This window comes from Mytilus galloprovincialis, chromosome 3, assembly GCF_965363235.1.
Source record: "Mytilus galloprovincialis chromosome 3, xbMytGall1.hap1.1, whole genome shotgun sequence".
Lineage (NCBI taxonomy): Eukaryota > Metazoa > Mollusca > Bivalvia > Mytilida > Mytilidae > Mytilus > Mytilus galloprovincialis.
The window spans coordinates 76,464,373-76,478,355 of NC_134840.1; the positions used below are offsets into that span (position 1 = coordinate 76,464,373).

The 13,983-nt window shown below is 31.2% G+C and overlaps 1 protein-coding gene across 1 annotated transcript; it reads right to left on the reverse strand.

Moving 5' to 3' along the window:
• Positions 1-12,111: 12,111 nt before the first annotated feature.
• LOC143068978 (integrase/recombinase xerD homolog) lies at positions 12,112-13,651 on the reverse strand. Its single transcript, XM_076243388.1, has one exon. It carries the CDS (start codon positions 13,649-13,651, stop codon positions 12,563-12,565), a length of 1,089 nt encoding a protein of 362 aa, XP_076099503.1. The 3' UTR covers positions 12,112-12,562.
• Between the last annotated feature and the right edge of the window lie 332 nt (positions 13,652-13,983).

A 13,983-nucleotide genomic window follows, 5' to 3' on the forward strand; every position in this document is an offset into this window, starting at 1 on the left:
AAGTTGATGGGCCATAATTTTAATGTCAAAGAGAATTTTTAACATTACATATTTATAAAATGTATATGATCTAAAACAAAATTACTATAACAAAGACAAATTATGATTTGGAATAGCATGATACATTGCAAATAATTGTGGTTTTTCATATACTTAAACCAAATATTTTGAATACTTTTTAATTCATTCATTTGTTTTAAAAATTGGTAAAATAACTTATTGAAGGCAATACAGTTTTGACGAATTTTGAAATAAGATCGGCCTTAACATACTAAATATTTCCGTGTTTTATTTAAGCCATGCCTGCCATATTAGTTGACAGGCGGGATTCTGTTACACATTTCTAAACTAGATAAACCGTGGATGAGTATGTCTAAATTTGCCAAGTGAATTTCAGGGAACGAAAAAAAATATGATATTAATAAAAGAAGTGACGTCGCAATGGAATCTTTACCAGACTTGGGGTCAATTACATTGGAATGTAATTAATTGAATTACACATTACATTGCAAAAATGATCAATTACATCAATTACACATTACACTGTTTTTGAAATGTAATTAATTAAATTACAATTACCTTACTAAAGTAATTAATTAAATTACACATTACATTTCATCATAATATTTTTTAACAATATTATATATACATGTATATATAACGCATGTGTAAACTATTCATGTTAGCATAGTAAGGGTTGCATTTGATGATCATTTGTAATTTTAATGGGTTTTTTTCATATAGTCTACAACCCCCTGGTCTGAACACTTTGACAGCAATTCTAAATAGTCTTTTGATAGGAGCTAATGTGGCAGATATTGCTTTATTAGAACATGGAATTAATATACTTCCATGATAAAAAAAAATGTGTTGATAGGAGATGGAAATTGTTCCTATTAACTTGCCAATACATTAAGGGGTATTTTGACATCTCAGAAATGAAGTCATTTAAATTAAACATAATATAAATTAAGAAATTATAAATAAATCAATTTTTTCTTTTTTTACTATGAAAATATTTTAAGAAAGTATGCTTGTTACAATATTGAAAATAATTTTAGTAGAAACAACGTAAATAATGTCTAAATATTAAAATATAAAAAGGGCATTTTAATCTGATTAATTGCTGTTTGTTTTTACAGCGGTTTATTTTTATTTTCATAATCCTTTTTGTGTCTATGAATTTGACAAAATGATTGTGTACAGTGATTTTAAATTCTAAATGAATTGTCTGAGAAAGATTTTTCACACATTTTGTTGGTGTCTTCCTCCTATTCCCACTTTTTAAAAATACTATTCCTTCTATTCCCACTTGCAAATAACAATAGATGTTTTGATAAATAATTTGTTTTTATAACAATCAGGGTTAATTAGAATTTCACCTAATATTTACCCGTATTTTTTTTTAAAGCATAACATATTTGGTACACTGTTTAGGTATAATACCTTGTTTATTTGTAATATGTTTCTTTTTTCATCAAATTGATACTTAAAAATAGAGAAAAATTATGATAAATAGATTGGAGTTAGTTTTATTTTTAAACTTTTGAATTTGTACTTAAAAATGAAGAAAAATTATGATAAATAGATTGGAGTCAGATTTATTTTTAAATTTTTGAATTTGTAACTTTAAAAAATTGTCTGCTTTATTAATAAATCATGATATAAATAATATTATAACCAAGTATAATCTTATATATATATATATATCTTTATTCTCACAAACCAAATTACAGAAAGGTATAGAGATAATTATACATATTTCAATACAATTACATCAATAAATAATGTATGAAAGTAGATAGAGGCATTCAAAATTGTTCACCCAGAAAAGTTCAATTTGTTATTGATCTCCTTAATAAGTTTACAAAGTTCGTTCAGTTCTGTACATTTTGGGGAATTCGTGATCATTAAGTTATAAAACTTCAATGTGTTTGTTCAATTTCTATTGTGAAATGCAATACATTGTTTTCTACAATTATCAAAAGCTGAACAATTAAAAATGTAATGATATTCATCACCAATGGCTTCTGAATTACACAATACACATTTTCTGTTTTCTCTTTCTATGTTTTGCCATCTTCCAGTTTCTATTGGAGATTTCATGTTCAAAGTTACAAATTTAAGAAATAAGGATATCTGCAGGTCATCCAAAATAAATATTTCTCAAACTCCAAAGTAACTTTAAATAAACGATAATTTAATGCTTTTGGTGATTCCTGTTGGCTTAAGATGTGGAATAAAAGTATACTTTAAAATATAATTACTTGGACCAATAATCAAAGATATAAAATAATGGGTGAAAACTGTTAACTTTACTTCATTATTTATCTTGTTTAAAAAAAACAACAACAGATTTTAAACAGATGCAAAAATAACTTATTTCCTGTTCTAATAAAAATAAAAAACTGGTCAATTAACAGTTGATTAAAAAATGTTTGTACAGTATAATCCTGTGTTTGCACAAGTTTTCCTTCTACTGTGGATTCATTATTATTCGTTGGATACCAAATTTCGTGGACTTCGTGGGTAAAGGTGAACCACGAAATTAAATGTTCAACGAATGCAAGATTTCCTATTGGCTTGTATGCAATATTTGACGAAAACCACGAAATTAAAAATCAACGAATATATAAGTTTTCCTTAATCCACGAAAATTGGTACCCACGAAAATAAGTGAATCCACAGTATTCCCACATGAAATTTTACCTTTTCTTACCAGATTTATAAAAAGTGGGAATAGAGGGAATGAACCATTTTGTTTTGTTTTTGTTTATATTAACAAGGTGTTTAGTTACTTATCAATCTATTTAGTTAAAGATCTGTAGGTTAAATAAAAACTTTAGAATAATAATACAGACTTCATATATTTAAAAAGTATGTGATATCAAGATTTGAAAATAAATATAATTTTTCAATTTATATTATTGAAAATAAATCTGTATCATTAACACCATAAGAGTACATGTAATTGAAATGTAATTCAAAAGTAATTGAGCATTACATGCTTTTTTCATTGTAATTAATTAAATTACCATTACATGTAATTGAAAAATGCTCAATTACACATTACATTCAATTACATGGAAAATTGTAATGCATTACACTTAATTACCATTACATTTTCAATTACCCCATCCCTGATCTTTACATTAGAGAATGAGAATTAGAATTCAAAAGCCTTTTTTCTTTTCATTTTATGCTAGTACTACATGCAGGGATGGGGTCGATTACTTTATAATGTAATCGGTTAAATTACAATTACTTTGCTAATAAAATGTAATCGATTACATTACAATTACACCCTATTTCATATGTAATCGATTACATTAGATTACTTTTCTTTATTGTAATCATGATTACTTTAGATTACTTATGATTACATTGTATATTGCTATATCAAAGTTTTTTTTATAACTTTTTATCCTCACAATAAAGTTTATTTTGGTGATTTTTTTTAAAAGCCTTAATATATTCATCTTTTTAAAAGAATTTATAGACAAGACAGTTACAGTTACAGTGTAACATGTGTAATTTGATAAAATAGCTACATGTAGACAAGTGTCCTTTCTCTATGTAAAAGATATAACTTTATTTTTAACTACAAATTGTAACCAACTGCCTAATTAACAAAAAACAAGAGTGCACACGCTGAAATGTCTCGCCTTCTATACTAATCATTGATATTATGTTGATAGTCCTAGGTGTAAAGCTAAGCTTTATTACAACTGTCACATAAACTTAACATTAACCAAGATAACTAAACAAAGACCAATGAACCTTGAAAATGAGGTCAAGGTCAGATGAAACATGCCAGGCAGACATGTTCAGCTAACAATGCTTCTATACAACATATATAGTTGACTCATTACTTATAGTTTAAGAAAAATAGACCAAAACACAAAAACTTAACACTGTGCAATGAACCGTGAAAATGAGGTCAGGGTCAAATAAAACCTGCGTGACTGACATAAAGATCATAAAATATTTCCATACACCAAATATAGTTGACCTATGGCATATAGTATTAGATAAAAAGACCAAAACTCAAAAACTTAACTTTGACCACTGAACCATGAAAATGAGGTCAGGGTCACATGACATCTGCCCGCTAGATATGTACACCTTACAATCATTCCATACAACAAATATAGTAGACCTATTGCATATAGTATGAGAAAAACAGACCAAAACACAAAAATTTAACTATAACCACTGAACCATGAAAATGAGGTCAAGGTCAGATGACACCTGCCAGTTGGGCATGTACACCTTACAGTCCTTCCATACACCGAATATACTAGCCCTATTGCTTATAGTATCTGAGATATGGACTTGACCACCAAAACTTAACCTTGTTCACTGATCCATGAAATGAGGTCGAGGTCAAGTGAAAACTGTCTGACAGACATGAGGACCTTGCAAGGTACGCACATATCAAATATAGTTATCCTATTACTTATAATAAGAGAGAATTCAACATTACAAAAAATCTGAACTTTTTTTTCAAGTGGTCACTGAACCATGAAAATGAGGTCAAGGACATTGGACATGTGACTGACAGAAACTTTGTAACATGAAGCATCTATATACAAAGTATGAAGCATCCAGGTCTTCCACCTTCTAAAATATAAAGCTTTTAAGAAGTGAGCTAACACCGCCGCCGCCGCCGCCGCCGCCGCCGTAGCCGCCGCCGCCGGATCACTATCCCTATGTCGAGCTTTCTGCAACAAAAGTTGCAGGCTCGACAAAAACTGAAAATAAGGAAAAATTAATTAAGTATAGTTTTATTGTCTGTTGGGACTAATTGACACATCCATTAATGTTTTTACAGGTGCTAATCCCTACTTTCATTTTTTTAAAACAAACAATAGGTGGGCTTGGGTATTAAAATTTTATTGTCTTAATAACAATATCAGTAAAGTTAAAAGTGGTTGATTGTCATTATTTGTTTGAAAATTTTTAATACTTGATCTAATTGAAATTAATAGAATTATTGTCAGGTGAAAACACAAAACAGTTTTGTAACTTAGGAAAGATTATACATTTCTCTTTATATTAAGAAATAGTTTATTGTATTGATGAAACTTCTGATGTCACCTATTGTTGACTATGCATATTGTTTGCAATATTATGCCATATGTATACACTGTACTTGTACTTGTTTATACTGGTGAGCCTTATGGCTTTAAGTTAATAAAGAATAAAAATAAGAAAGCACATTTTATACACGAATTTATGGAAAATAAAATTTATTCAATTTTGTCAATAAATGAAACCTGGTTTTAACTTCCATTTTGAATTAAGTGGGCTTACATATTTATGCCGACCATCAAAATCAAATATGAACTAAATGTTTTCTGCATTTGAATTTCAATGTATTTATGTAAAAATATTGGGTAAACTGATATGAAATTGGAGTTAATATCAGACGTTTTCAATCAAGGAAAACAAATGCTTTCAAGGCATATTCTTGTATCATAAAAGCTCAATCTCACAAAGAAATATTGGAGAGTAAATTTCCTTTTGTAAACTGTTAACAAAATAAAACACTTGGTTATACAGATTTGTTATATAGATGATCACATTGAACAAGGTCCCATCATTGTGATTACTAGTTTCATGATTTTTCATTCAAGCTTTACATTTTCTTATTTTCATCTTGTCTATCAAAAACTATTTTCATATATATATACAAGATTTTTAATCAGCAAGTAATCATATGAATGTAATCGAAAAGTAATCGAAAAGTAATCATGATTACACCTGTTTTTTGCCATGTAATCGATTACATTACGATTACTTGTAATCAGAAATGGCATGATTACTGATTACATAGGATTACACTGCAAAATGTAATCGATTACAGCTGATTACGATTACTGATTACGATTACCCCATGCCTGACTACATGTACATTTTTTAATCAGGAAAAATTGTAAATTCTATATAGAAATGTTTCACATAGATATTTTGACAGCATGCAGTTTTGCTTGTCGTGTGTTTTCATTCTTATTCTGTGAGCATCCAATCAGTAAGAAACCCTCAGAATCAAGTGATAAACTATATGGATAAATTATTCCCAGATTTTTTGTTAATTGAAGTCCACATATTTCTCCTTTTTCAGTTAAAGCATGTATGGCGTGATTATTCATCTCTGTTATTAATAAAACATTTTTCGGTGTCATAGCAATGTCACGAGGGTCAAAAGGAGTATCTGGTGTATTGAGAATTGAATATCCCTTGTATATAAATTTTCTTCTTCCGTTCATATCTAAACCAACTATTCGTCCAGCATGTTCATCATCGTTGTCGCTTGTAAGATCTAATACATAAATGTTATTATCCGAATCACTTTCAATACGATAGGCATAACTGAACAACTTTCTTCCTGCGTCATCGTATTCATAAGTTGCTTTACGTTGGTAATCTGTATTTAGTCGAATTACTTGTCTTGTGCAAAAATCTGTCACCGGAAACTTTGGCCCCTGTTCTCTTATACCAAGTAGAAGTTCACCGTGGTTGTTAATATGAATGGCTAAAATCATCATTGGAGAGGCTTTCAAAACAGTTCTGACCACGCTGGTTGATGATAAAGCTTTTAACTCTGATCGTGGGGATGGTGCAAAAATTATTTCACTCTCTCGATTCACTGAAAAGTCCTGACAGTCAATATCGAACTCTTGTAGTACTTTTACGGAGTCCTTTCGTAATTTTGCTTTAATGAAATCGCAATTTTGAATACTACGGGAGGATAACAAAAAGACAACATCGTCATCGCAGCTGACCATACCATGGATGCTTGGTAATTCTGTTTGATAAGTGTTAAACACGGAGGATATTACTTCTGAAATGTGAAGGGCTTTGAGCTGATCAGTTATATCGTTACCAATGTCTCCAGTGGACACCACTCTGTGTTTCTCCGACGACTTGAATCGAGAATGGACGTTTACTTTACAGTTATCACACAACAACAAGTCACAATCCGTACATTTCCATTTAATGACAACATCAGTATCGCAAAGTTGACAGGAAATTGGAGATTGGGCTGTCCATGTCGATTTCGCCATCACAGAGACAATATGGCTACCTGTCAATTAATTTATTTACTTCCTGGTTGAATATGACGTGTTAAACAGTTAAAGATATTTATAAAACACAGAACACAGTAAATCGTTAAATGTTATCAATAAGGATTTAAATTGTAGTTGCACATACGAATGTATCATCCTTGGGCAGTGCTTGATTTAGGGAACAATCATTTGATTTTCTGAGGAATGGGAATTAAAAAAACGATATTCGTGGCCATGATAAGCTTGTAAATGAATAATTTAAGCCAAGACATGATAATGAAAATTTAATATCCTGCAACTAAAAATGCAAGAAAAAATTGTGTACAAACGTGAAAATAACTTTTAAATTTGGAAAAAAACAGTCGTAGCAACAGATGAAAACGTTTAAAATGTATCTGCATCAAATTATCTTGGCCTCACAGAATTTCTAATGGTTGTCCCCTTAGAGGGAGCTAGCAGACTGGCTGCGATAATCCTTATGAAAAGACATTCACAAGTGTATTCACAAGGCATTGTGCAGAACGTCAATATATAAATTAAATTTCTTTCAACAACTACGTGTTGATGTTTACCGATGCAAAATGTGTAACCCTTTCAATATTCTGGAACGACCTACTTTGCTTACCTTAAATACGGATTTTCGAATAATTTTTTTTTATTCGAAATCATTGGAGTAAAAATACAAAATGCATCAGTTGAGATTTATCAAATACTCACGTGATATTTTAAGTCAGTTCCGGGTTTCCACAGAGCAAATATTGTCATATGGAAATAAGAGTTAGCCAACAGTGATAATGACCGAATACTTGGATTTATTGACATAAATGAGGAATGAGAAAACAAACATATTGGTAACTTTATCTATACTCCTAGAACATTTATTATATCAATTAAAATTTCACTTAGTTCTGATATTTCAAATTTTCCGACTGTAGATCTGCCGATGAAACAAACAAAGTAGTAAATATCAATACCTCTGATGTTAGCGTTACATAACAAGGTCAAAACTGAAATATATGACAGATGATATATATGATATTAAGCGGATAATGACCAAATATATTTGATATCAACCGTGTGCCTGTCAGACAAAACAAAATTCTGTTTTGCTGATAAACGTACAAGTATGGAGTATTCTTTAGTAAAAAAATTTAATTTAAAGGTAATTCGAAAATATAGAACTGCTCTCCTTTGAACAAAGAATAGTCCGGCTTTGAAAATCATTTTTGTTTATAGGGGTTATTTTTTATTGTTCTTGAGAAAATCCAATAAAACATCCTGCTAGATCTTTTTTAGTGATTAAAACATTTAATCTAAAATTTAAGTCAGGACATGAATACGCCCTTTAATGATATGGCGAGCGTGGCGAAAATGTCATACTCATGACAAAAGCTTTTTCATATACCCAGAAATAAATCCAAAGGCAAAGACAAATCTTCCTCTTGTGATGAATTGCACAACTAACAATCGAACTCATTCAATTTGCATGGCTCCGCCGTAGGCAATGGGGGCATTAAGTGTTACCCGTGATTCCATCCTTCCGTCTGTCTGTCTTTGTTTCAGCCCGTCTTTCCGTTCGCCCGTCCTTCTCTCCTTCCATTCCATTTTCGTTTCTGCACTCTTACTTAAGTTTACCAAATGCAAATTTTATGAAACTAATACATACATCAAGACACAGTTCGATTTTGGGTTTTCATTCATTAACTGTTTTGGAATTATGCACCTTTTTAACTTTCAAAAGGCCAAAGCTTGTGTGTAGGTATTCGTGTCCTCGGAAACATTGTTCTTTTATTTGATACCTATATAGTAGGATGACACATGACAATATGAATATGAATATACAATGCTGAATCAGATTTTTTATCATGTAGCTTGCAAGAAAACGACCTGCAAGTAAATTTGTCAATTAACAACAACCGACAATGAATACATCATTTTGAGAATGACAGTAATTACTTAGTATCTTGCACTGCTTATATCAGAATATGAAATGTTCTTCAGTGAGCTATTCGGAAGGATATTTCATATTCTAGTTACATGGAACTATAACCATCTTCTATACTGTGGATTTATTATTATTCGATGAATACCAATTTCCGTGGTTTTCAAGTGTACAGGTGAACCACGAAATTAAAATGTTCAACGAATAACATATATAGGCTTGTATTATAGGTTGTTTCTGTGTGTGTTACATTTTAATGTTGTGTTTCTGTTGTGTCGCAGTTTTCCTCTTATATTTAATGCGTTTCCCTCAGTTTAAGTTTGTAACCCGGATTTGTTTTTTTCTCAATCAATTGATGAATTTCGAACAGCGGTATACTACTGTTGCCTTTATTTGTATGCAGACTCCGGCATACTCACGAAATTACATATCCACGAACATGCACGTTTTCCATAATCCCAAAAAAATGAGGTACCCTCGAAAATAAATGAATCCACAGTAGTATTATTTTTCATGACTATGGTTAGACTTTTTTCATATTACGCTGACAGAATTGATTCGAGTAATCATAGTCTTGTTTTTCAATTTATCCTATTAAAACATCGGACTTTTAAGTACTATAGTTTTTTTATTCGTGAAATTTTTATTTGTATAATCTATATACTTATTCAAAATTAAGAAGTGAATATTAGACATTTGTGGAAACTGACATACACCTACGATTAGGAATAAAATTACACTTACAGGTATCATATGAATCTTGGGCTTTCTCAAAGTGTAAAAATAAACCGTCGATCCAAAACAAGTTAACGATAGTGATGTTTTTTCCTGTAGTTGAACAACGATTTTTTTTCTAATATATTTGCAGCAATGTGTTAACATTAATTATTGTATACGGTGTGATCCAGTTTGAAAATGCTGTAATTGTACGTAGTATGATCAAGAATGAACTAATATTATTTTAAAAATAAATTTCACATGAGACACACAAAATATCGCAATTGCCGTTGCAGTAGCTAGATTGGAACAATTGCTTAAAAAAATCAGCAATACTTTGTGTTAGGGAAGGTGCAATCAACCACGGAGCATAATACTATTAGCATGTTTAGCCTAAGATATTTTATTATGTCTTAAAGAGAATGAGGGAATACAGCGGACGGGTGTTCTTGAGCTAAGTATTTTTCATGAAATTTCACTTGCCGTTCGATATACTTCTGAAATATTTTATTTTCCCTGAATAAAACAAACAATTTTGTCTACGTTTTTGGTTTCTTCAATAGAAAAAAATCACAACTATTCGATATAAAAAAAATTTAAATTAAAAAGTTATCAACGAACTTCTCTATGTCGGAAAGACTCAGTTGAAATGTAAGAATAGGTGTACTCAAATAGTTAAAACTTTGCTATTTATATTTCAACAGCAAAAATAAAAAATGACAAACAAGTTCTAAATTGTTTTTCTTTTATGCAATTATTATATTAGAGATCTTGGGAATCATTATGTATGGACGTTTTTTTTCGCGGTGTCGATAATTATCCCCCATGAACATGGTTGGGACTGGTATGCTCTTAACATGAGCTTTAACCCCTGTTTTGAGACTGGTACTATTCTCATGGAATTATAATATAGAGTGCACTGACGACGCAGTGGTCGATCCAGCCATTTTCAAAAGGATTCCAACCCAAGATGCAACGGGAGGAGGGGGAGGGGTCCGACCATATGTCCCTATTCAAAAGCAGTGATCGACAAGAAAAGGGTGTTCCAACCTCCCGGAACAGCCCGTAATCTCTCACTGCGACGTTGTTCATTTCAACACAAAGTTAATACGCAAATCTATTAAAAAGATTGTGAGGAATGAAAAATGCAAAATGTAGCAGGCGATAAGAAATTGTTAAAAAATCACAATCTATTTAAGTCGGCAAGGCAACAGTTGTGCATACAAAGTTTTAATCGTGCATAACAAAAACAACATCAACATTACGATTTCAAATGAAACAGTTTTTAAAGTATCTGTTGAAAAAGATTTTTGCTGGTTTTCATATACTAAACATTGCATTAAAAGTACCCTGTTTCGAGGTGAAAGTCTTTTGCTCCTGCTGATAATATATATATCATACATCTATCTATACATTCGGTCCTTATAAATTCTTCAAATGTCTTCAAATATTCGGCCTTGTGTGATCCTGACGGTAAATCTAGAAAAGCGCTTTGGACACAAGAAATTTTTACGTGATGTTCTATTGTTGGTCTGTTTGTCTTTTTCATTTTTAGCCATGGCGTTGTCAGTCTATTTTCGATTTATTGACTGTCCCTCTGGTATCTTAAGTTCCTCTTTTACATCTTCTTTTCCTATAGAAGACATCATTTGCTATTTGGTATCTGTATTGTTGGTTTGTTTTTGTATTTTGAGATGACCACATGTTTTTGTCACCTGTAATCGTAAGTCTAAGGTGTAGTCCTAGGTATAGTCCTAGTTTCCGCAAATGTCTATTAGTAAAACTGTAGTGTTGTATTCATCAATTATGAAATAAAACCAATTTCAATATTTTACTTTAACTATTAAGTATAAATTATACTGTATGCAGAATTCGTAAAAAATATATTAACTTCCATATTATGAATTCCATATTATCCTCATTTGTAACCTATTTTGAAGACTTCCTAAGCTGTTTAAATGGCACATCAGGATATCGTTGCAGATCTAAGTAAAGTTTTAAGTGCTCATGTTTTGGGGATAAATGTTTACACTGCTATGAACAAAGTACAAATGAATTTATATTCTAATTCGTCACCTCAAACGCATATAAAGTATTTATAAAATAAAAACAAACACTTGTTACATAGGAATAGCTCGCCAGCATGTGCAGCTTACTGTTAAATTTTATTAAATCAAAATATTGAGTCCCGATGTCATGATATCGGTCACACCGCTGCGTAGTACACGACAGCCTACAAAATAGAAAAACAAAATCAGAAATCATATATACATATAAATCTTAATAATCGAACAAACAATGTCCTACTGATAGAATAAATATCTTTCTATCTATGCACGAAAACATTTCAAATGTACAAGCATCTTAATCCGGGAGGGGGGGTGGGGGGTCTTTACCTAAACTAAGCTGCCTTACTGAACGGTATACGAGCTTCGAATGACCATATATCTTAAATTACTTAAACAAGACAACTATTCGCGCTTTAAAAATCCCGTGCTATTTACATAACAAATATCATACTCAATATATTTACGCAATGCGACAAATATTGACCAATCCGAAATATCATATATTTAAAACACAAACCTGTTTATCTAACATAAACACCAATAGATGACCACTATGCGGACACACAATCACGTGTGATTGTTTACATAATAGAAAACACGTGTATGCTCAACTTTAATAAATACATTTATATTCTAATTCGTCACCTCAAACGCATATAAAGTATTTATAAAATAAAAACAAACACTTGTTACATAGGAATAGCTCGCCAGCATGTGCAGCTATTTTCGACTAAACAAAGAAAGGCGCAATTGTGTGCTTTTTAAATTCCTAAATTTTTAGTTACTGTTAGACGTTCACTGATGTTCTCTTTGACATATCCGTCCTTAGCCCGGTCTGATTTCCAGCGACCATGTTTTTTGAAGATTCTATCTTCCACGTGCGCATTTGCAGCAGCAGTGGCGCCTCCGGACCTCAAACTATGCAAACCAAAATACTTTTTGTCTAAACCAATAGATGTTAAAGTAGATAACAGAATGTCTCTTGCAGTAGTATAAGAAAGCTTACCATTTCTTAATTTGTAACCATTTACAGATTTACAAAAAGATAAAGGACGAAAAATCAAATCATTACTGTCCGACTTGATGTTTGCTAAATCTAAATATTTCATCAACATTTTAACGGGACATGTAATTTTGTCCGTTTTTGAAATGAGTACATCTCTACCCTCACGGTAAATATCAGTTTTACTACTCTCTATCAGTAAACTTATGTACGAATCATGAAAAACAATATTATTTCTTGTCAGATTTGCTAATTCTGAATACCTCAAAAATCCAGCAAAACTTATAAGGCACATACATGCTATTCTAACATCTTTCAGATTAGATTTATCGTTACCATAAAGCATAACGATTTGATACAAAATTTCTGGTGTTATAGGTTCTTTCTTAACCACAATGTGTCCAACAGATCTCAAAGATCCTTCCTTCACAGAAATAACCAAATCCGATTTACACGGATTTTCAACTCCGGCTAATCTATGAGCCCAACTTATAGCATAAAAAGCTTCATTTATACTGCTAGTAGATTTACCAATATTAGTCAAATAAACTAGATACGATGCGACAGAAATAACTGAAGCAGGTAACGTGTTTGAAAAATTAATAGATAAACACCACTTACAAAAAGCGTTGAAAACATATCTATACTGTCGTTGAGTGTTAGCTGCTCTAGATGACAAACAAAAGGAAGGTATCTGGTCTACCAGGAGCTGCATGGCTGGAGATTGAGACTGACGAAAAGAATCAATATCATTCCATCTTCTGGTTTTGAAAACTTCTGAAAAATGTGTTACCCAATAAAGGAAAATTAAACAAGTATTCATATAAATTATTATAATAAAATGCATATGACATTAAACAATCAACCATGCCTACTACAATATCATACTACAACATATGATACTAGGGCCATGTCGCTAAAAATACTTCATCTTTACATTCTCCACTGAGTAATATGTACAACGTAAAATCTCATTCACCATGTCTCTGCAATACCAAAATTGATATCAGGACCATGTGAAATATCACAGACTAGCGTCTAATCTAACTGCGAGAACAGTTGATAAAAATTTTTCAGTTCCAAAGATACACTTCGGACTACTTCCTTTTGAATAGATTCTATTCGTTTCTTTAAATTCTAGCACATCTTTAACATAAGCTTTGTAAGTCAAGTTTTTAT

Coding starts and splice junctions, on each gene's coding strand:
- LOC143068978 (XM_076243388.1), bottom strand. CDS start 13,651: ATGCATTTTATTATAATAATTTATATGAATACTTGTTTAATTTTCCTT.